This window comes from Macrobrachium rosenbergii, chromosome 51 (assembly GCF_040412425.1).
Source record: "Macrobrachium rosenbergii isolate ZJJX-2024 chromosome 51, ASM4041242v1, whole genome shotgun sequence".
In the NCBI taxonomy this organism is placed as follows: domain Eukaryota; kingdom Metazoa; phylum Arthropoda; class Malacostraca; order Decapoda; family Palaemonidae; genus Macrobrachium; species Macrobrachium rosenbergii.
The window spans coordinates 13,497,298-13,518,922 of NC_089791.1; the positions used below are offsets into that span (position 1 = coordinate 13,497,298).

The following is a 21,625-nucleotide window of genomic DNA, read 5'->3' on the forward strand; positions in this document are numbered from 1 at the left end:
ATATATATATATATATATATATATATATATATATATATATATATATATATAATATATATATATAATTATAATACAAACAGTACAGTATATATATATATATATATATATATATATATATATATATATATATATATATATATATATATATATATATATATATATACATGACATTAGATTTGCAACAGCGATCATGTCCCATCGATTCCGGCATGCAGATTATTCCACGTTAAAGCAAAGGATCTGAGCAGAAAGCTATTTGATTTATTCAAGTCATTCATTTATTTATTTAGCTCTTTATTTGTCAGTTTCAGAATAGAATGGAGCAATAAATTGTATACAGGCATTATAAAATAGCATATGAAGAAACACGGCGCCATTGTTAAACTCTCAGGTGACAAGCACGTAATTGCACTTGACTGAGAATATTGAAATAACATTATACATTGCAAGCAACTGTCTCATTGACGTCAAATACACGGTAGGTATGATGAATTTAAAAGTTAATGAACGTATAACAGAACTCCTCGTTTCAGAATTAAAAACAAATATTCTCAAAATTGGTTGCTATGTCACTGGTAAAAAGGAAAGTTATCATGTGGACGAGTGCGTGCGCACACACCCGTGTATGTATACATATACATACTGTATATATATATATACATATATATATATATAGAGAGAGAGAGAGAGAGAGAGAGAGAGAGAGAGAGAGAGGCGTGGTGCAAAGGGGGTTAGGGGTTTCAATGTGCTACAGGTGAGCCTATTTTATAGTTGCGTGAAGTGGCTAGTGGAAATTTTCTTCACAGGTGGTCCATCCACGTTCAGCATTTTAATTGGGAATGCGGCAGTGATCATTGTCCATTCTCTTCACGGGAGCCACCCTCTGATAGGTGAAGCAGCTAAACGTATACATATGTATGTATGTATGTATGTATGTATGTATGTATGTATGTATGTATGTATATATAGATAGACAGATAGATAGATATAGATATACTGTAGATATAGATACATACATACGAGGTATGTATGTATGTATGGACATATGTATGGAGGATCGTTAGGAATCCTGTATGAAACTTAGCTGAAAGGACGTGTGAAAACTCATTCAAAACACTATTTGCGGTGGATAATGGCGCTGTCAATGCACCGGATTGCTGCAGTGCTCAATATCCTAATGCTGCACTTGCATACCAGCCAAAGACAAGAAGGCGAGCCTTCAATAGAGCTTCTAGATTTATTGTTGGTCTGCCAGTGAGAAGGAATAACACCTTCGCTAGAACTGTCAGCGTTAATAACCCTGGTAGTTTGACGCCAGATAACCGTCAATCAGTCAGTTGCTAAAAGTAGTTGCTGCCTGTCAAAGCACATTTAATCTCAGTGTGCGTCATAACAGCACAGATATTAATTATGGGAGAGTGGAAACAGTCATTTTCCCTCATATATGGACGTTATTGAACGTGTTTGTTACGATTTCAGTGTGACATTAGTAAGCATGCAATCACACTGTATAGCCGTGGTGATAAAAGATTCCGTCATTCCATGACTTTAATTTAATTGTTCCTGCTTACAGAGGAAACGTAGGACGAGACTGTTTCTTTGCACCAGAAGAACTAAATACCTCATTCAACAATCTGAATTATTCCACTTTTACATGAAATGACGAGCACGAACTGCCCGATTCAATCCTTTTTCCATAACAAGTGCTCATAATGACGTTCTCTCTCTCTCTCTCTCTCTCTCTCTCTCTCTCTCTCTCTCTCTCTCTCTCTCTCTCTCTCTCGCGTTATGCAACAAGGTGACAGATAATCACACGTACACAATTAAAACAGGAGCCGGAATTGATGTAATGAGCTTCAGCTCAAAGAACACAACTAGGAATTGGCTTCTAAGTGGCTTATAAAGAGGTCTTAATAAGCTATTGTTCTTTCTCAGGCTGTGCATCGTGCATCGAGCCTTACTTTCGCTAGTGCATTAGTTATTGTTGCTTTATTGTGATGAAACGTAACACCAGATTTCTGTTATGTTGTGCATCGCACTGTTAGTCTTCCTTGGTGTTTTAGGTTGCTATCTCCTTCGTACTAGATCCCAGGTGGAACAATTTCAGTAAAATTGATTTTATGCTCTCAGTGTAGGTTCTGCAGCCTGCCGATATTCTGCTTTTGAGTGTTCGTGAGATTCTGAAAGACGGCATTTCTAAAGTATTTATTAATGTATTTTCACAGTTTCACTATCATCAGATACTACCTCTCCTTGTACAGACGTGACATTAAGCGGGAAAACATAGTCATGTTCTAGCGGCTGTCAGGCGGTATCAAGACGTGAGATTTTGAATGGTCCGCCACGCGTAGCAGGGAATTCTGGTCTGCCAGAAGACGCGGCCAGAAGACGCGGGGGCTGAACCAATGAGGGTGCTGGGAGGGCCCAAGGCGGCAGTGAGGTAGACACTGGTGTAATTGGTAGTTACAGCCGCTCCTCCGTCTCCGTCGCCTTCTGCTACCTCTTCGTCACACTCTCGCCAGGTAAAATGAAGTTTCCTGCTCGTGTGTGGTTCTCTTAACTAAAGGAGAAGGTACAATGATGTATTATGTAGTGTTTCCAAGCTTAAATTTCGTCGAATTATAGAATACTTGACGCGTCGTCTGCATTTGGGCCACTCGTGGGACAAGAAAGGAGGGAGGATAACCTGGGCTAGAACTAAAATGCCGCTCGGCCGTAGAGGTTATCTGTCTGACCTCCTGCCAGGTCTCATTGATTAGCGCTTTTTATCGGGCTTTGATAGTTTTATCGGTCATCAAACTCGGAGATCAAATTAGTCTTGACTGATCATTTCCGAATAACAAGGACCGGACCACCGCATTCCGGCCACGGAAATCGCTCGATCCATCGAGGAAAGCTAAGCTGCCGTATCCTAAGCTAACTCCCAGACAAGTGTCACTCATTGTTGGTGATGACCATAGCTGTTAGAGTAGGTAGCTTAGCATTTGCCATAATTTATAATAAATACTCTCCACGGCCGGGGATAGGCCATGCTAGCTTTTGGGTTTTCGTAGGTTGTCCGAATTTTTTCACCTACGTAGGCCTACTCGCTTGAGCTTTATGTAAGCAACCGCTGATTATGACCTGGGATACTCAAAGTTTGTTTCACCTATTACTAGTTGTGTGTATATTACGTGTATATTACCGTGATTTATTATCTTATCCTAGCCTAGGCTATTACGATGAACACTAACCTACTTAGCTTTGGTCAGGTAATCTGTTTTAGGCCTAGTCGTAGAAGTAGGTCTCAATAGCGATTTCCTTCCAAAATTTAATCATTCTTGGCTATAGCCAAACCTAAATTGTAGTTTTGGCCAGGCGTGGTTATTCTAAGATTAGACCAACCGTATTTCATTACAAGGCTGGTTTTAAGTTTTTAGGTAGACAATTTTTTATTTGCCAAATCTTGGCCAGTGTTGATGTGCTAAGCTCCTGTCAAAATGAATATAGGCTGAGTAGACCCAGGTTGAATTTAGTGTGTGCTGTTCAATTGTTCATGCAAAAAATGTAAAACACCTAGGTAATGCTGGCCAGAGTTACGTTAGTGGAGGTGATTGCCAAAAAATTGCACTTGGAGTAGCCTAGCTAGTGATCTTGCCCCACCCATTTGAGTGACCTCACTGTGCAGGTTGAATTACCTCACCCCGGAGGTGTTCTTACCCTATTTGTTTTAGTCTTGGATTCCCTATTTATGATACAAAATATATACATGGCCCAAAAGGCAAAAATATATTTTAGTAGTGAGTGTAGCTATATTTAATTGTTAATGTTCTGCTTTAGGGGCTAGTACCATCAGTGCACCTCATTTGTGCACTGTAGGCATTACTCGGGGTTCTTTGCAGTCTCTCTTCAGTCCCTATCAGCAACCCCTTTCGTTCCATTAATATACCTCTATTCATATTCTCTTTCTTCCCTCTTACTTTCCAACCTCACCCAAGAATTGTTTCGGCAGTATTTTCAGCGCTGAATGACTTGATAGGTCCCAGCACTTGGCCTTTGACCTAGGCTAAATTGTATATTCCAATCCCAATCCAGTAGGCCTAGTTAATTTCTTTTGCTGACCAGTTCATTTATGTTCAGAGTGTTTGCAAGCGGGAACTGCCAGATTAGGTTACAAGTAAGGATGGAAGTATTTCACGCAAGCAATTAGCTATCAAACTGGGATGTATTTAGTGTCAGAGTAATTCACATTTCACCCTAATCAAAAGTAGCATCTCAGTTGTGCAGCCTCTTATACCTCTTAGTATAAGAAAGAAATAAAGTGTAATAAGTTTTTGAAGAAATTGAGTGGTTGAAAAAGTTATGCACAATTTAACAAAGAGTAAATAGACCTGGCCTGTTTGCAGGATTGTTATAGGGTAACAACTATGTTCTATATAATCTTTATGGATTAGGCCTATGAATGTGAACAGTGCAGAGTACCGGGTCACACATTACTTGGGGTCCAGCCCTTCCCCCTTTCACCAGGTTTGGTTAGGTAAAGGTGAGTGTGGTTACATTTATTTCCCCTGAAATGCTTACTCAGCGTACAGTAGCACTGACCCCTACTCTTCATTCAGCCACTTTTTTTTTTTTTTCTTCAACCTTAAACACACCAATTTCCCAATAGAATCCATCCTTATTTATTTATGAAGTATTGTGATGTTAGTGCAGGTATTTAACTTATTTTCCTTAGGCTGATGTTATTTTTTTTTTTTGTACTGTGTATAGGTACTTAATAAGTTTTGTTAATGTTTATTAATTCAGAAATTTATTCATCAATTAATTTATTCATCAATTATACATGGTCTGTGATCTTAAATCAGGGATTTATGATGAAAATAAATGGGTGGGGCAAAGTCAGTGCGAAACTACTAGGCCTATCTGGGCTGGGCTCATATGACTGTGGGAAGAGCACCTACATATATATAGTAAGGATGTGTACTAGCATGTAACCCTGCTCATCATCAAACAGTTATGGAGACTACAGTGGGAAATGAGTTTTTAATTACATACTGTAAGTGCATTTGCGTACTTTTATTTTCATGCCTAATACTTGAGCCATATTTTTTAGAGTGCTTTTGTTGTTTTAATTATTTCTGCCAGTTATTGTTAATAAAAACCATTCTTTTTTCCCAAGTCCCCCTTATAAAATATCAGTTATGGAGGGAGTCTATTGAGAAATTGGTATATTTATGGTTTGGGCAAAAAAAAATGAACCATCAGTAATTGCTTAAATTGCATAAGTCATGAGATAGGCTAAGTAGTTGGAAAACAACATTGTTCATATCTGTAGGGCTAATCCATATAGATTATGTACACATGAAGAAGTAACTCACCCAATAACTTGGAGGCATCCTAACCTTATTTTGCCAGGCTAACCTAATCTAGGCTGTAACCCCACTCCCACCCCTTAGACCCCACAATAAATCGTGGAACATTAAATATAGGAATGCATCTTGACACAGCCTTGCACACCAGGTCCAAAGTGACGAGGGGGGACCCTAAGCATTGTACACAGTATGATCCGTAACTTTTGGAGGTATGATTTCAAGGCACACATTTTGTGTGTCCTGGTGAAACTTGGTTATAGGAAGGCATTTATCAGAGTGAGGGACTTCATTAGGAAAAATGAAGTTCTCATTGGCTAAAGAGTTTCCTAACTACAGTGTTATGTCATAAATTATTAAACAGAAATGCTGTGTTGTCCATATGTTACAACCACCTAAAACTTTCTTCATGCATTACAATACCTAAGACTTCCAAATAGTGCCCAAGGAGTTAGTGGAACAAATTGATAACATCAGTGAAAGACTTGGAACATGGAATTCATACTTTATTAACAGATACACGACTTAATATTCACTTACTCACACCCAGTAAGGAAAAAGTATGTTCCAGGATATAAGTCTCTCTCTCTCTCTCTCTCTCTCTCTCTCTCTCTCTCTCTCTCTCTCTCTCTCTCTCTCTCTCTCTCTCTCTCTCTCTCTCTCTCTCTCTCGATGTGTGTGTGTGTGTGAGTGATTATACTTTTCATTTTGTTAATTTTTTTTTGTTTAGCGTATATGAATCATAGTCACCTTTGGTTGGGCATTTCTTGCTATATGCACGTACTTGCAAATAGACACACAAATAGCCCCCTCTGCCTAGGTAACGTCTACTATCTTGAAAGACTAGGCTATACCCTCCCTGGCTTTAAGTGTACACCACCTTGACTTTACAGTTGTGCTTGATGGGTCAAGACTCCATGCTATGGGTGGGGAATAGGCATGTGCAGTAGTTTGATTGAATGCATTTTTGAGGGTGTAAATCAATTAGGTGAGGGTCCAAAGACTTTGGCCAGTGAAATTAGACTAAGCAAGTGTGATGTTTGCAGCAAGCAACAGTTACTCCCAGGTAGTGTGTAATGAATTCCAAATTTTGTGTCAAGAAATACAGTATATTGAAATTTGTAAGAAAATGGCATTTTCAGTGTATTATTATTGTGCTAAGTAGCTTTAGTTCCATACAGTTTTGCCATAATTTTAGTATATCCTGTGCAGCAATTTAAGAGTGAACAGCCTTGCAGTTTTCTTTAGTTACCATGAGGTTTCTGACCTAATGTGTCAGTAAGCCAGATTTTTCATTCTCTTAATATGAAATGGAGCAAACTTCATTTGGGCTTTATTCGAAATTTCGACACTTTTTTTTTTTAGAGCTGTGCCCGAGTCCTTTTAATATAAAACAAGAATGTGAGGGTTGCAGAGTCCTAAGGGTATATTTTAACAAATGTGAAACTGGGATGGGACCGTATTTGATTATTTATATGTAAAATAGAAAATGCAGTAACTATGCAAGTAAATATGAGCATTTTCATAACCAATTAAGGAAAATTTAAATTTGTAAAAGTCTTAAGGGACTTGTACTAAAATTCTCATAGCACTCATCTCGTTATATTATAGATTGATTGATAGTTTAGATTTCTGGTTGTACCTTGGAAACTGAGTCTTTTACGTAGGAGAAACTGACTGAATTTTTTACATCATCATTGTTCTTGTATTTAAACTGATTGGTGTACAAGTCCATATGCAAGATGAATTAAGTTAAAGACATACTACCATAGCTTGCCCGCTCTTCCCAGCTGCATTGCATTGACTTTACCATTTTGTCTTGCATTGCTAAACTGCAAATAGTAATTAAGTTGTACTGTACAGTATTTTAGACTGTTGTTCAGTAACAAGAAGTTGAATTGGGAGGTGTTTTATAAGTATTTATAAGATGGCAAGAATGACGAGAAGAAAGGTCGTAAGTTTTAAGTGAGAAACACCAGGTTTATTTATAAAAGAAAAGCATTCTGTTTTAAGTTTCTCATGCCTTCTATCAATGTTAGCCTTACTGAGTGAGACAGAAAAGTAAAGCAAAGGTAAGGTATAGTCTGCAATGTTGTGGGCAAGATGTCAAGGTGAGCTTGGCATTTTCTTGAAATGTAATGGAGTATGATTAGAGAAAGTAAGTCCACTACAGTTGAAATTACCACTTGCCATAAGGGCCAGTCAATAAAAGTATCCTTGTCTTCTAAAGCAAGATTTCTCAGGAACTGGAAAAGGAAAATTCTTTTTCATTACCTGCTGAGTAAGGTTGCCATTTTTGTCATGGAAGTTTATTCTTTTTTTTTAATAGGTAAGCTTTCACAAGTCAGTTTCTCGTGCATTTTCCTTTTGTTTTGCTTTGTACAGCACTGGTAGATATACTGTACTTGATCCAGTACTAATGGTAGCTTGATGGTGCTCATCAGTCACATAGTACAAAGTACTGTATTGGAACAGTTGTTTATTGAAGAAAGATTCATGTTGAGTATTAGACATCCTTTGTTTTTCACCTTTTGAAGCAATTATAAAGCAAACTTTTTTTTTTTTTTTAGTACCACTTCCTTCTTCTTCTTTTGACCTTATTAATGCCACTATATAACAGGGTCAGCTGAGAATTAGTACCACTTTCTTGGTGAGCATCAAAAGTGTGGATCAAAATTTCCAGAGTATTTCACATTGGGAGGTACACATTGCAAATATTTCAGTTATCTTCTAATAATGCCCTAATAGTCATTTACACTAAACTTAAATCCTGTTCAGAATCACTGTTTTTCCACTTATAGTCCTTAGGGGTTCCTTGTTACGCATGCTATGCTGATTTAACTCATTGGGATTTTTGAGCCAGAATATATCTTGGCTGTTTGACAGTAGGAATAGTGCTTCAGTAATCACTTGGTAAACTGCAGGAACGTGTACCTTCCTCAAAATCGTCTTGGACACTAGGTAGATTTAAATTAAACACTACTAGAATAGTCTCCAATAACTTGCAGAAGTTCACTATGTCTGTGGGGTTTTTCCTCCTAAGTATTTTCCTTAGTTGTTGAAAGGATTCATAAATGTGGGAATTAGTCAAAGAAAATTTCTCCAGCACTGCTACCTTTTGATCTTTATAATCTGGGGGGGCATAAATTATATTTTTAATTATAGAGGACAAAATGGAAAAGGAATATGCATAGAAATGTCTCATAATTAAGCCAAAGAGACCAATTGTTTTTAATATTAACCTTTGGAAAAACATGAGTCAGGTTATGTAATCAACACTGCTCATGCAATGTGCTATACAGCAGATGTAATAAAATTCAGGTAGTTTGCTGTATGTGCAAATTGGTTGGTGAGGCAATAAATAGCTGATGGAAATTTCATTTTCAAAAAGAGGGTTGATAAATTTGGCTAGAGTTTTCAAGGAATCAGTTTTAAACTTTGTATAGAAAGAAGTTTTACGTATCTAGAAAAAGTTAGGATTAAAATCAATTAAAATATCAAAATGAGGGTAGTCTAGAATGTACAGAATTCTATCAATGTAGAGCTTGAAATGTTTGCTGAGGCCATATTTATTATAATTTATTGTGCAAATGCTTTTTGACAGATAAAAAATTTTCCAGAAAAGGTAAAAGAAACAATCAGTTGATGGTAAATAACACTGAACTTAAATTCATTGACTTAAGCAATCATATTATGCATTATGCTCCCAAGAAGAAATATATTCCATGAAACTGCTGGTATTGCAGAGGCCTACAGTATTGTGCAGTATAAAAAAACGGCCTTCTTGGCATTTATAGCAATTCAAGATCATTTATAGCATTACTTTTTAAAATTGTTCCTGAAGTGTGCCTGCTATATAATCAGCATGGTCTCAAAAATAAAGTTTCCTTTGCTGATCTACATATTTAAAAAAAAATTTTATATATGCAACTTACCCAGTAATTACATTAGCTAGAGTTTCTCTTGCCTCGGCAGCCTAAGTTAAAAACCGCAGGTTAACGGCTGAGGTAGTGCAGGTGACTGGTTCAGCCACTAACGAGTATCAGGAACTATACTCAGCAAACATTTGTCATTACGTTTCTGCCGACGCCGAAGTCAACACAGAGCTGTCAGGTTTGTTCTTAATTTTGCGATTATGGACCTGATTTTGGTGATGTTTCTTATCGCCGATTTAGGGGACCTTCAAACTACAGCATTCAGGACAGTTTTTATTGTTTTTTGTTTAATTTGTCATATTCCACAGCAGTAGTAACTCATAGTCAGTTGTTTAACTATCAAACAGCATGGATTAAACGACGATTTCGCTTTAATTAGAGTGTGAGACATGTATGTATGATGATACTGTGTGTACTTCGTCTTGAATAGTGTATAATGTGTTTGCTACCTAACTAAATATCCTTTGCAAAGAAAGTTAGAGTATTGCGTTCACTGCCTCTCCTTCGGGCCAGCCCTAGGAGAGCTGTTAATCAGCTCAGTGGTCTGGTTAAACTAAGATATATATATATTCTTTAGCGTAAAATATTAATGTTGCGTTATCTACCCAACCAATATTTTCGTTTTTGAAAGGCATAACTGTAAATCTCAAACGTGTGACAGGAATTGAGACGTAGTAATAAACGTAACCTTGTATTCGCTCCGGACTGATTTTTTGAGAATGAAATGCACCAGCGAGTTTCAGATAATGTTTGATGAGTATTGAGATATGTATGTTAAAGGAAGTGAGATATCAGTATAGCCAGTATTCTGTGTACTTCATAAATTTGTTCTTAAAAAATTAACTGAACATGTTATTACACTTTCCTTTGCTGAGAACTGAAAAAGTGTAAGGGCAGGAATACAGTGGGAGAGAATTGTGCACATTGTTTTGGCGACTTAATTTTCCGAGGATGGCAGGAATCGTGAAGTTACATTTTTAGCTCCCCCTAGCGCCCAAGTGAGCTCCTCCTGCTCCAACTGCCAGGATGCTCGGCACCTGCTCGAAGCCACCGGCTCGATGGCTGCCAACTGCAGAATGCTCGAGCCTGCCCGAGCTACTGGCTCGGGATGGCCGCCAACTGCAGAATGCTCGAGCCTGCTCGAATGCATTGGCTCGATGGCGCCACCTGCAGAATGCTCGGGCGCCTGCTCGACTATTGGCTGCGATGGCCGCCAACTGCAGAATGCTCGGGCCTGCTCGAGCTGCTGGCTCGCAACCGCCAACTGCAGAGCACGGCACCTGCTCGAAGCATTGCCCTGACCGCCAAGTGCAGAATCGCTCCAGCACCAGCTGGGTGCTGGCGCCACTATCAGGCTTCAGGCGCCGCTTGCCGGGGCGCCGGGGCTCCACTCTCTGGCGCCTCGGTTTGCTCTCAGGCGCTGCCAGTTGCTGGTACCCTGGCACCATCTAAGTCATCTCTGTCCCACTGCTAACCTTCCGCCCATTTTATCCACTTGCCCCGCCTGCTCCCTCACTTCCTTCTCATGCCATTGCCAGTCTTGTTTTAGGTTAACAGTGTAAACCTTATGATAGTGAATATGTGTGCAGTGGAGGAGTGTCTACTAGTCCTTCATTTCTTAGACAAAGGTCCCTGTCAACTCCCATACACCAGGAGGAGACATACTGGAAGTCCAAAGGGAGGTCAGGGGTTACACTCTAGGTATTCGCCCCCTCAGTTGGGCTGTTGCTGGTCCCAGGTATCAACAGGCAGCCTGAAAGCGTCTTTCTGGATGTGGGGCAGTGGAAGGGCGGCTGCTCGCCCAGCTGATTCTCTCCTAGGCGCAGGTCACTGCATACTCCCTCTAAATGGGAGGAGGCATACAGATAGCCAAAGGGAGGTCCGTGGGGTCTGCCCACAGGCATTTGTCTCCTCAGTCCAACCTGTTGCATCTCAGGTTGTGACTAGAGACAGCCACTGGAAAGGCCTCTCGGAAGTGCATTGGCTGATTCTCCTAGGCACAGGTCACTGCCATACCCTCCTCTACCTGGGAGGCAGTGCATAAAGCCCAAGGGAGGTCAGTGGGGTGCCTGAACGGCAGTCATCTCCCCAGTCTAACCTGTTGCATATCAGGTTGCGAATAAGGGACAGCCACTGGAAAGCGTCTCGAAGTGCATCGGCCACAAGTTCTGAAGAGGCATTGCCTCGTAGAATGCCGTCTTGATCATTTTCAGGATTCTTGCCCACCAGACACTTTTTCGGGTAAAGATCAGTCCCCACATCTCCCCACAAGAGAGGAATGAGGAGCCCACCTTCCTATCATCAACTTCATGCAGCAAGTGGGACACTCCAGAGCATTTTTTCTCCTCTCTCAGCGCCAGCTTGCAGGTTCTAGCTCTCACACCTCTCAGGCGAGAGCTCCAGAGTTTCATGTCAAGCTCCCTGTTTCTCAGGAACATCCTGTTTCGATGAGACATCATGTTGAGCGCCTTGAAGCAGACAAGTGTCCCAGCAGCCAGGCGCCTGTAGCAGCCAGGCGCCTGTGCGGACAGCGCCCTGATGCACGACCTAAATACAGCCTGCTGGATCAGTCAGGCACCCTAAGAGGGTCGGACATTCTCTTTCATCTGAGCGCCCTGCAGCTTCTGATAAGCCTTCTACTTTGGACCCAGCACTTGAACCTTTGCAACAAACAACTGGATGATATCCTTCACCTTTTACAGAAACCTGCAGTGCAGACTGCCTCTAGATCAGATTTGATGACATCTCCGATTTCTTCTGTTGAGGAAGAAGAGGAGTAGGATACGTCTTCTACACAGTATGCGGCACTCCTTAAGTGCCTTCTTCAGCAGTTCCCGGGTTTTTTCACTACGTCCTCTCCTTCTTTTCCAGGCTCGTCTTACATGATGAGCTATCAGCCTATGAATTCAACTAGTCTTCCTGAGATGGTTCTTTCTAAATCTTCAAAGAAAGCTCTTCGCCAAGTAGAGGAATGGCTTTCTGACAAGAGAGATCAAGGAAGGGTCTGTATTGGTGTTTCACCATCTCTCATGAAATTGTCAGACGTATGCAATGGGAGAGGCTTCTTCCGGGAGTGCCTGCCTCTCCAGTGACTTTTCTGCTCATTGACTGGGATCGAGATCGCCCGAATTGAAAACGTTCTTTTCAGCTCGGAGATGGATCACCTGTTGAATAGTATTTTAAGGCCTTGAGTGTCAGTTTCTCTGACTGGTGTTCGGAGCAGTCACCAAGAAGCTTCAAGAATCTCCCTTCCCTTGTGTGCTGGTGCAGCCTGGAGAATTTCACTCCTTTGCGCTGATAGAGCCGTCAGAGATGGACCCATGAAGTAGCGTCCACGCATGCCATGGCGTCCTGGAAGAAAGCATAAACTGTGGGTCGTTTACAGTGAAGGGTGTTTCTCACTCCACGCGGCCCCCCTGTTTTTCTGGATAAACAGCATTTTGTTTCCTCAAGATCTTTCGTCTTGTAAGTGAGGATTTAGTCTATGTCCTGTAAGTCAGGCTTAGTCTTTGGGAGAGATGGGCAAAGAGGAGCGGATCAGTGGGTAGTCAAAGTTTTAAAAGGGATACTCTATCCCCTCAAGGAGAATCCATGCATTGACCGACCTCCTGTCTTATTGACAGTTACTCTATCAAATGGGAGAAGTATTCGGCCTTGTCGAGAGAAATTAATCTCTCTTCTGAACAAAAGCAATAGAATTAGTGAAAAATGCAGATATCCCTGGTCACAGATGGCATTCTTAATATTTTACTCACCCGGTTCAAGAAACCTATGTTTTCATTTTTTAGGACCAGATCTTTCAAGTCCCGACTCTTTGTTTAGTCTCTTTGAAACCCTTGATTCCTACACTCGAGTGTGGCTCTTTGGCTGGTTAGCTACATTTAGCTTGAGTGAGTGGATCTTGCTATATCTGGACAATTGGCTAATTTGATCACCCACAAAGAATCAGTGCATGAAGGACTAGTAAAAAGCACTTCTCTTGACCTAGGGATTAAACTAACTGTGAATTTGAAGTCAAATGACTCCCACTCAGAAAGATTCTTCATTTGGGAGTTTGATGGAACTCTCTGAGTTTTTGAGCTTCTCCGTCACTTCAGAAGTGGGAAGACTGTCAGAGGAGGTGACCCTCTTCTTATCAACCGTTCTTGCTCATGCCAGTGAATTGAGTCTGCTGTAGGAGCGTTGGCTTTCTCTGGAGCAATTCGAAGGAGCTAAGGGAGACCATGTAGACCTCCAGTTTTATTTAAGAGCTTGCGGGGGATTGGAAAGTTCATCAGACAGCCATGTCTCCGATAACCTCAGAAATAAGGAGGATCTATGTGGTGGGAAGTCCGAGAAAGACTTTCAGAGAAAGTCGCTCGCTCGATGAGCCCCAACCAGACTTCTTTTCCTATTACCGGATGCCGAGTTGAGGAGCACTCCTGAGAATCTGGAAGTCCCGGGGAAGTGGTCTTTGCAGGAGAAAGAGATGGCTATCAACTTGAAAGGAGTTGAAGCGATACATTCTAGGTGTACAACATTTTGGGATGCAGGCACACAACCAGGAAGTGGTATGCGGACAGCCCGCGGCAGTTTTTTTTTTTTTTTTTTTTTTTTTTTTTACAGCCGGCCAGCTTCTGGCAGTGCCTGCTCTGAGCTGCTGGGCCCCCACCAGCTCCCAGCAATTAGTTAACTGATGGCACCAGGTCTGCTGGCCCCTCCCACAGCCTGGTACCAGCTGAGTACACCCAGCGCCCAGCTTCCAGTGGTCTAAACCAAATCTCCTGCATCCTTGGCTCTGGAGAAGAGTTGAAACTCACTCCCTGTTGGAGTTTTAATGGTATGACCTGACAGGATTGAAGCATAGGAGGTTTTTTTCACACCTTTTGTGTCCTAGCACCCTCAGTAGAATGTATGGTTCTGTCTTGTGAACGGACTTGTTTTTTCTGGACACTCTTAGTTTCTGGAGAGCTATTGCCTACTGTTAGTGGGAAGCTAGAAACAAGTACAACCTCACTCTTTAGCTTTCAGGCACTGTGTGCCCCCCGACATCAATCTGTAATCATCTTTCTCCGAGACACTTGAGAAGTAGAGAGCTTTATTGGCTCCTTTTAGGGAGGCTAAGGATGTCAGGAACAGCTTCTGCCTCCTTAGCTCTCAGGCACTGTATGCCCCTGACATCCATTCAACAATTGTCCTTCAGGAAGTGTAATCGATCTTCACTACCCGCCTTTCAAAGAAAGTTTAAACAGTGTTAGATTCTTGCAGTACCTTGAGATCATTATTAGTAACTGGCATGGCATTGTAGAAGGAAGTATAGGATTCTCTCTTACTATCAGGTTTTCATTGGACCAGTCAATACTGTTCTTGGCTAGCACTGTGCTGGGCCCGTGATTCAACCCTCCGGTCACAGTGAAGAATTAGAGGAATTTATTTCTGGTGATAGAAATTCATTTTCTCGTAAAATAATGTAGTTCTGATTCACCAATAAGCTGTAGGTCCCGTTGCTAGGTAACCAATTGGTTCTTAGCCGTGAAATCAGTCTAATCAAATAGCCAGCCTTAGGAGGCCGTTAAGCTCAGTGGTCTAGTTAAACTAATATATACTTGACCTCTACTATCTATTCACCTTGTAGTAAGGTGCCTAGGACGCAGGAGAGGCAATGAGGTTACAGTTTACCTGGAGCACCCATCACTGTCAGTGAATGTCATGGTCTGTATTTCAGTGCAAGGACAGTTATATCTGCTTTTTTATTAAAATGTGGTACTGCGCGGGCAAGAGGGCAATTATGTATTCTTTGTTGGCCATTGGTGTACACCTTTGCCGCAAACTTTATCTTACACTTTCGCCAGCCATCGGAATACCGCCCAAAGTGTCCACTTTTGCGAAGCACTCTGCTTTACTGCCACGCTGCTACAGGCTGTTGAGCAACAACCGAGGCAGTTCTATACCGCAGGCTCTCTTAACTCAACAAGGAACTAGCATTGTATCCAGTGCTGGCAACTTATCTATTATCTCAAATCATTACTTGAATTATTGGTTGGGGATCAGAATTTGTCCATGATTCCCACCACCAGTCAATGGAATGAAGCTAATGTAATTACTGGTGTTGCATATATAAAAATTACATTTTACTAATAAAATGAAGTTTTATACTTACCAGTAATTACGTGGCCGGAGCCCTCCTCCTCCCCGCGCATGGACATAAAGCATTTAATGACTAATGTTTTTAGTAGTTCGATACTCGTTGGTAAAGGAGATTGATCACCTGCACTAAACTGAAGCTCTAACCCGTGAAGTTTTTAATTTAGGCTGTTTAGGCAGAGAATCTGGCTTAAATAATGTAATTACTGGGTAAGTATAAATGAAACTTCATTTTATTATAAAAATGTCATGTTTCACTTCATTAAAACTTTAGTGATGTGAACGTATATACAGATATGCCCCAGTTACGATGGGGTGACGTTACAATGACCCCATTCTTACTTGAAAAAATCATAACTTGAAATTAGCCTAGCCTACACTAGACAGTATATTCCATGCATATTTGGTATAATTATTAATATCAGATAATTCTGGAAATTCAGTGCCGATTGATGTATGGTAATTCAGTACAATCAGAGAAATTGAATAACTCAAACAAGAATCAGACGTGTGCTTTACAAGGGTACTCGCCAAGATTCGGTCCGTCATCGGCATACTTGAACGGTGCTAGGCTGTTGATGACAACGTATAACTAAAAATCGGAAGAGGAGGAGGATGATAAAGCAGCAGGATCATCAACTAATTCCTCTTCAGCTAGTATTTCGTCATGTGCGATCACCTTGACTGCCTTTTCTGCAGCATGCTGATTGATAATTTTCATTTTCTGCTCTAAAGTGATAGAATGCCTCCTCTTCTTCGCACTACCAGCAGGAGACTCACTTGGCCATTTGGCAGATATACTGATATTACACAGATTTGACTTTTAAACAGTTTACATACAGTCAAACGCACAAAAATCACACATGAACATTGACCTAACTTGACTTCATAGACAGCAAGCATGAGTGAGGTCAAGTCAGGGCAAGAGATAGGCCTACCCACATCCCAGTCTCTCGGGCCAAAGTATCGCACACCGTTCGCTGCTGCCTGCACCCGTCGTGTGCAAAATTTAAAAATATTTTCACATCGTATCACATAGTAAACATCAAAACCATTTGAACTCTAACCCCATCGCAAACTCTAATTATCACAAAGAATTACCTGTACATGCACTGTCTGTCCAAAAGTTATCCATGTACCCTTGAACATCATAAATATAGTAGAATATAAGGGCCCCACATTAAGTAGTTTATTCAGACAGATCCAGAATCTTCCTTGGGTGTAGTATTTGCTGAAATATGAAACAAGGCAGTGTTTATTACCCATAATGCATTTGACTTCAAAGCAGAATTGTCTGCAATATTGTCAGCAGTGAAGGTTATTAAAAGCATGCCAGCACAGAATTTCTTAAATTTTTGGAGCCAAAGTGCTTTAGAAGCCTTTCAGAATTTCATCAAGATCTCTCTTATTCAACATCAGTATTAAGCTGTCAGTCCACAAATTGTATAAAGCTGGTACAGATGAAGGAGAAGGGGAGACCCATCACCCTTCTTCTTGAAATGCTTGATGAAGATGTAAACTGGATGGTGGCAAATATTTCACTATGTTTTCACAGTGAGGTAGCCGTGACATAAATAAAAATTGAAAAACACACCAAACATTATGAAAACAGCTGCCACACAGTGGCATGGGATACTAGAGAGACTGTCACGTGCGATTTCCATAGGGTACTGGAGGGCAATGATGTGTGTTACTGGGTGCGTAAGAGTTGGTATATACCGTACCATTATGATATGTATAGTGCCCTAACTTTTAACTGCTTCAGTAAATCATTTCTGAACTTGAAACAATTTGCATAAATACAGGGCACAAAAAAAAAAAAATTGTGCCTTGTCTTTCCTCATGGAATAGAATTTCAAAAGAAAGCAATAACTTTTTCTTATATGGCTTGCTTGAAGGATTCGTTCTTAAATTTGAGGAGGTTAGGAGGAAGACAAAAAAAGAGGAAGCAGTAAAGCTTGAGATATGAAGAAGAATTGCAAAGAAATTCAATACTATTCCATAGTTTGCTGCGCAGGGCTGGATTTATGTACAAGAATAGCCAGGTCACATTTTTAAGTATAAAACCGCTACCTTAGAAGGGAATACAGCCTCAAATTTCCTAAGGGGGAATTGCTTAAAGTGATGGTGGTATATATTATAATGTTTTCATTGTAAATGAGTGTCAAGGTTTGCCAAATGGTATGACAGGTTATATTTCTTTTCATATTGGAAAGTAGTCTTTCTTAATTTACCATGATTGCCTGTTATTTACCAACTCGGAATATGTTGTTACTAATTATTGTACAATATACTCAGCTACTTAGATATTCTTACTTAGTAGTAATGTCCATAAAGTTTGTCATGGTTTAGGGTGTGTCCAGTATTTTAAATATTATTCCTACCTTTAATAATAGTTCAAGACTTTGTTATTAAAGAGCTATGGAATAGCAGTTAGGTTCTTGAAGAGCTAATGAATAGCAGTTGGGTTTTATAAAGCGACACACACAAACAGGGTTCTGTTATTCCTGTGACATTTTATCATTGATAGAGTGACTGAAAACTGACAGCACTGTTGACAGTATAGAATATTCTGAAGCATCAGCTTCTAGTTTTGTTATAGGTATTTAATGTATTGTTAGTACTGTACTGTATCGTGCTTTATAAAATTAAAATTAAGAATTTCATAATCAGGGGATTTTGCTTGATGTGTTTTAAATTAGTTTTTCATGTTTTAGAGTTTTAATTTTAATACTTGTTATAAAAAATTAATGTTTGTGTTGTTTGTTGTCGAACTGGTAATCAAGATGTAAGGTTTTGTCTTGCAGTAATGTTTGAATAAAGTGATACTCTTCATAAGTTTTTTTTTAAATACACTTTTACAGCATATTTTATGAATAGAAAATTTGTTTTATTTTCATAATTTTATACTTTTCTTTTAAAGTGTATATTAGCATGGCAACAAGACCTATATTTCTGGCTTCTTTTTAACTAAATATGTAAAACTGTCCTGAAGTGGACCCAAGACAAGGATAAAATCATGTACAGTATTGTATTCTGTATAGGAATAATGAAATAGTGTTTAGTTATACCTACAGGTAATGTTATGGCCCATCCATGGGCTAAGCATTGGTATAAGGTATATTTGCAACATCATAATACTGTATACATTTAGAATAAAAATCTCAAAGTAACTTGAATTGGGTTCACTTGCAGCATTGTAGAGAGCGATTAGGGTAGATGTAGATGTTCTGCTGCCCGTCGCTACTAGCAAGGTAGGGCAGGTGTTGCATGGACAAGTTACCTCCCTCCAGTTTCCATTCTTATTCCCAGACTACTCCTCCCCAGTAGCGTGGTGATGGCGTGATTTCTCTTGACAATTGAAGTAGTCCCTGGTGTTTTTGTTTTTTCTCTTTTGTTACATTTTTTGTATTTTGAAACCCACCATTTTTCTAGGCCTGTGTGATATGAAGAGCTAAATAGGATTGGTTTGTCATGGTTGGTAACTAATGCTCTACAAGGTATTATTTTGTTTGAAGTTTCCTTGTGTCTATTATACTTAAAATACAACCCATTTCCTTGGTTTTACTGAGTATCCATTTGAATTTGTATTATGATATGCTTTTAATTTTATTTTATTTTCTATTTTTTTGTAACTGCTCTAGTTTTGATTTTTTATATGATTGGCAGTGACCCCTTTTGTAAAGCAGCAGTTTTTCTTTACATGAGTGACCCTTAACCCTGATGGATCCCCAGGTTTGGATTAGCATTGTGCTATATTTACATTCTAGTTGTGTGGTGGTAATAGTTACAGTATCTGGTAGGTAGGCATTGATGAGATAATGAATTTCTTTGCTATAAGATTTTTTCCCTTGAAAATTTTGTTACTTAGGTAGTCACCATAAGGTCATCTCCTTAAGTACAGTACTGAGAATATTTTTAATTGCAATTTAAAGTTAATTTTTCTTTAGTTTCTTAAACCAATTGACAGACATTGAGCCACTTGTTGTGACCAGCTGTGGTTAGTGTTTATAAATCAGTACTAATTAATTGTAACATTTTCATTCCTTTTCTAGTTACTAACATAAATCAGCAAGTAAATTGCTACCTTTGAATTTCACAGGATGTCGTCCGACCGCAAGGCTGTTGTCAAGAATGCTGACATGTCTGAGGAGATGCAGCAGGATGCTGTAGACTGTGCCACACAGGCAATTGAGAAGTTCAACATCGAGAAGGTATGAATGTGAGGATTATGCTTAAGAATGGGAAGATTTTGCTTAGTTGTAATAATTTTGTTTGGTGCTGCCTGTTAATAGTATGATATACAGTAGTGACCTCAGAATGTGAATCTAGGTTTTCCTCTCAGTTGCAGGGAGAAAATTATAGAAAAAAAAAAAAATAGGTTCATTTTTAAGAAACCATTTTGTCCTTTTGGGGCTAAAATATTTTTTCATTGTATATTTTTCCCAGGATATTGCTGCATACATCAAGAAAGAATTTGACAAGAAATACAACCCCACTTGGCATTGCATTGTAGGACGAAACTTTGGCAGTTATGTGACCCATGAGACAAAGCATTTCATCTACTTCTATTTGGGACAAGTTGCAATCCTCCTATTTAAGAGTGGCTAAAGTCTTCTAAGCATCTTCCCCAATTCAATGCCAGGGATATTCTCCAAGTTAGATGTGCATTTCTGGAGCTGGTGAATGTCCCCGAAAAAAAAAATACTAATAGATACCTCTACTCCATGGGGATGGAGGAATTTAGACCACCATTTCCAAGGGGTTGCTAATCATGTAAAGTGCTGCTAGGTTACTAGCAAAAGAGTCAACCTTTGTTTCACATAAAATATGTAATTTTGTTGTAATCTATTGCTAAGCAAAAGTTAGCAAATGTCTGAGAATATAGACGTATTTGCTTTCACTGGACCATACCTGGCAGCACTCTGCTTTTGAACTGGTTATGGCACATTTTTTTTTTAAATACATTTCCAGTTATCTTAATGTACCTCTTCATGAGCTGCAAAGCTTTCTTATTGCGTCAGCCAAGCTGGTGTGGTCACCCGCTGTGCTGCTGTGGCGGGTGACAAGCGTGAATATAATTTATTTGATTGTATTGTGCACAATTCTCATCCTGAATCATCAAGGATCCTCTTAAACTTCCCCCTTAGAGTAGGTAGGATTTATTACCCCAGTCCCCCTTAATCCCTGAAGTCCATTGTTGAAGCACCTCATTTAAAATTTGGTTTGGTGCAGCTTATTGTGGGTGCAAACTAAAAGCATAATCCTGCCTATACTGAAACAAGTTACGTACTTAACAAAAATCTATTTGCTTGTGATAGAAGTCTCTAGCTAGTAGTTTCATATCTATTCATCTTGCAACCTGAAGTTATCGTCTTGTCCGGTAACAAGTTTATCTTGCTGTTGGGATTTTTCAGCTTTCATGTCCAGGAGCAGAATAATCTATCAAGTCATCCCTACTAAGTGTAGCTTCAATATGTGAAAGTCTCTCACTTCTGATTGATTACAAACCTTAAAATTTTGAGCACACAAGTGAGGGGTGACATCCATATTTACATTTCATCTTTTCTTGCATCTTGTTTCAGTCCACTCACCCTACAAGTTGTGGATCATGCATTAATCTGAATTTTAACAGCAGCATTCACTAGTGGAAACTTGTTTAGTAGCTAATTAACAATTTTTATTTTTAAAAATGGAATGAAGATTGTTTTCAGAACTTTTTTCAGAACAACAAAAGTACCATTTTATTGATGAAAGTCATTTATTTTCATTATTACAATATAACTAAGAATATTTTATTTTATGAATGAGAACCAATCAGTTTTTGGTTCATAAATGTTTGTTATGTCAACTGCTGTGTTCTGTGATGTTCAAAGTAAATACAATCTATTTATGTGTACTTTTAATTTTTTTTTTAATCCTAATCACTTATAGATTTAAGAAAACTCATGCTAGAGACCAAGGGAAATAGGTTTGAAGTCATGGGAAAAAACTCCATTTGTATTAAATGTTTTCTTCAAGTTTTGTTTGGGGGTTCCATTTTGGCTTAGTGTTTGTTGCTTTGCCGATTGGATAACGCAGTTAGATTTTTGATAGGAACAATATTGTGGGGGATTAGTAATGATAGCAGTATTTGTAAGTTTTTGCTCAATACCCATCTTGATAGAATATATTACGGAATTACTTCCAATTAGTGTCAAATTTACTTTATTTCAGAAA

The 21,625-nt window shown here is 39.3% G+C and overlaps 1 protein-coding gene across 3 annotated transcripts; it reads left to right on the forward strand.

Annotated features, from left to right (window-relative positions):
• The first annotated feature begins 1,926 nt into the window (after positions 1-1,926).
• On the forward strand, positions 1,927-21,305 carry LOC136833137 (dynein light chain 1, cytoplasmic). 3 transcript variants are annotated; one of them, XM_067094808.1, is made up of 4 exons: positions 2,422-2,522; positions 18,602-18,660; positions 19,509-19,620; positions 19,856-21,305. In XM_067094808.1, exons 2-4 carry the CDS (start codon positions 18,632-18,634, stop codon positions 20,015-20,017), a joined length of 303 nt encoding a protein of 100 aa, XP_066950909.1. In that variant the 5' UTR covers positions 2,422-2,522; positions 18,602-18,631; the 3' UTR covers positions 20,018-21,305. The 3 variants fall into 3 exon arrangements, with proteins under 3 accessions (XP_066950910.1, XP_066950909.1, XP_066950911.1); XM_067094809.1 differs by lacking the exon at positions 18,602-18,660 and having other exon boundaries at positions 1,927-2,522; XM_067094810.1 differs by lacking the exons at positions 2,422-2,522; positions 18,602-18,660 and adding an exon at positions 2,597-2,968.
• The last annotated feature ends 320 nt before the right edge of the window (positions 21,306-21,625 follow it).

Bases quoted from the DNA above. Each gene is read 5' to 3' on its own strand.
- LOC136833137 (XM_067094808.1), top strand. From the start codon at position 18,632: ATGTTCTGCTGCCCGTCGCTACTAGCAAG. The intron at 18,661-19,508 runs GTAGGGCAGGTG...TGAATTTCACAG, and splicing joins TGCCCGTCGCTACTAGCAAG to GATGTCGTCCGACCGCAAGG. The intron at 19,621-19,855 runs GTATGAATGTGA...TATTTTTCCCAG, and splicing joins AGAAGTTCAACATCGAGAAG to GATATTGCTGCATACATCAA.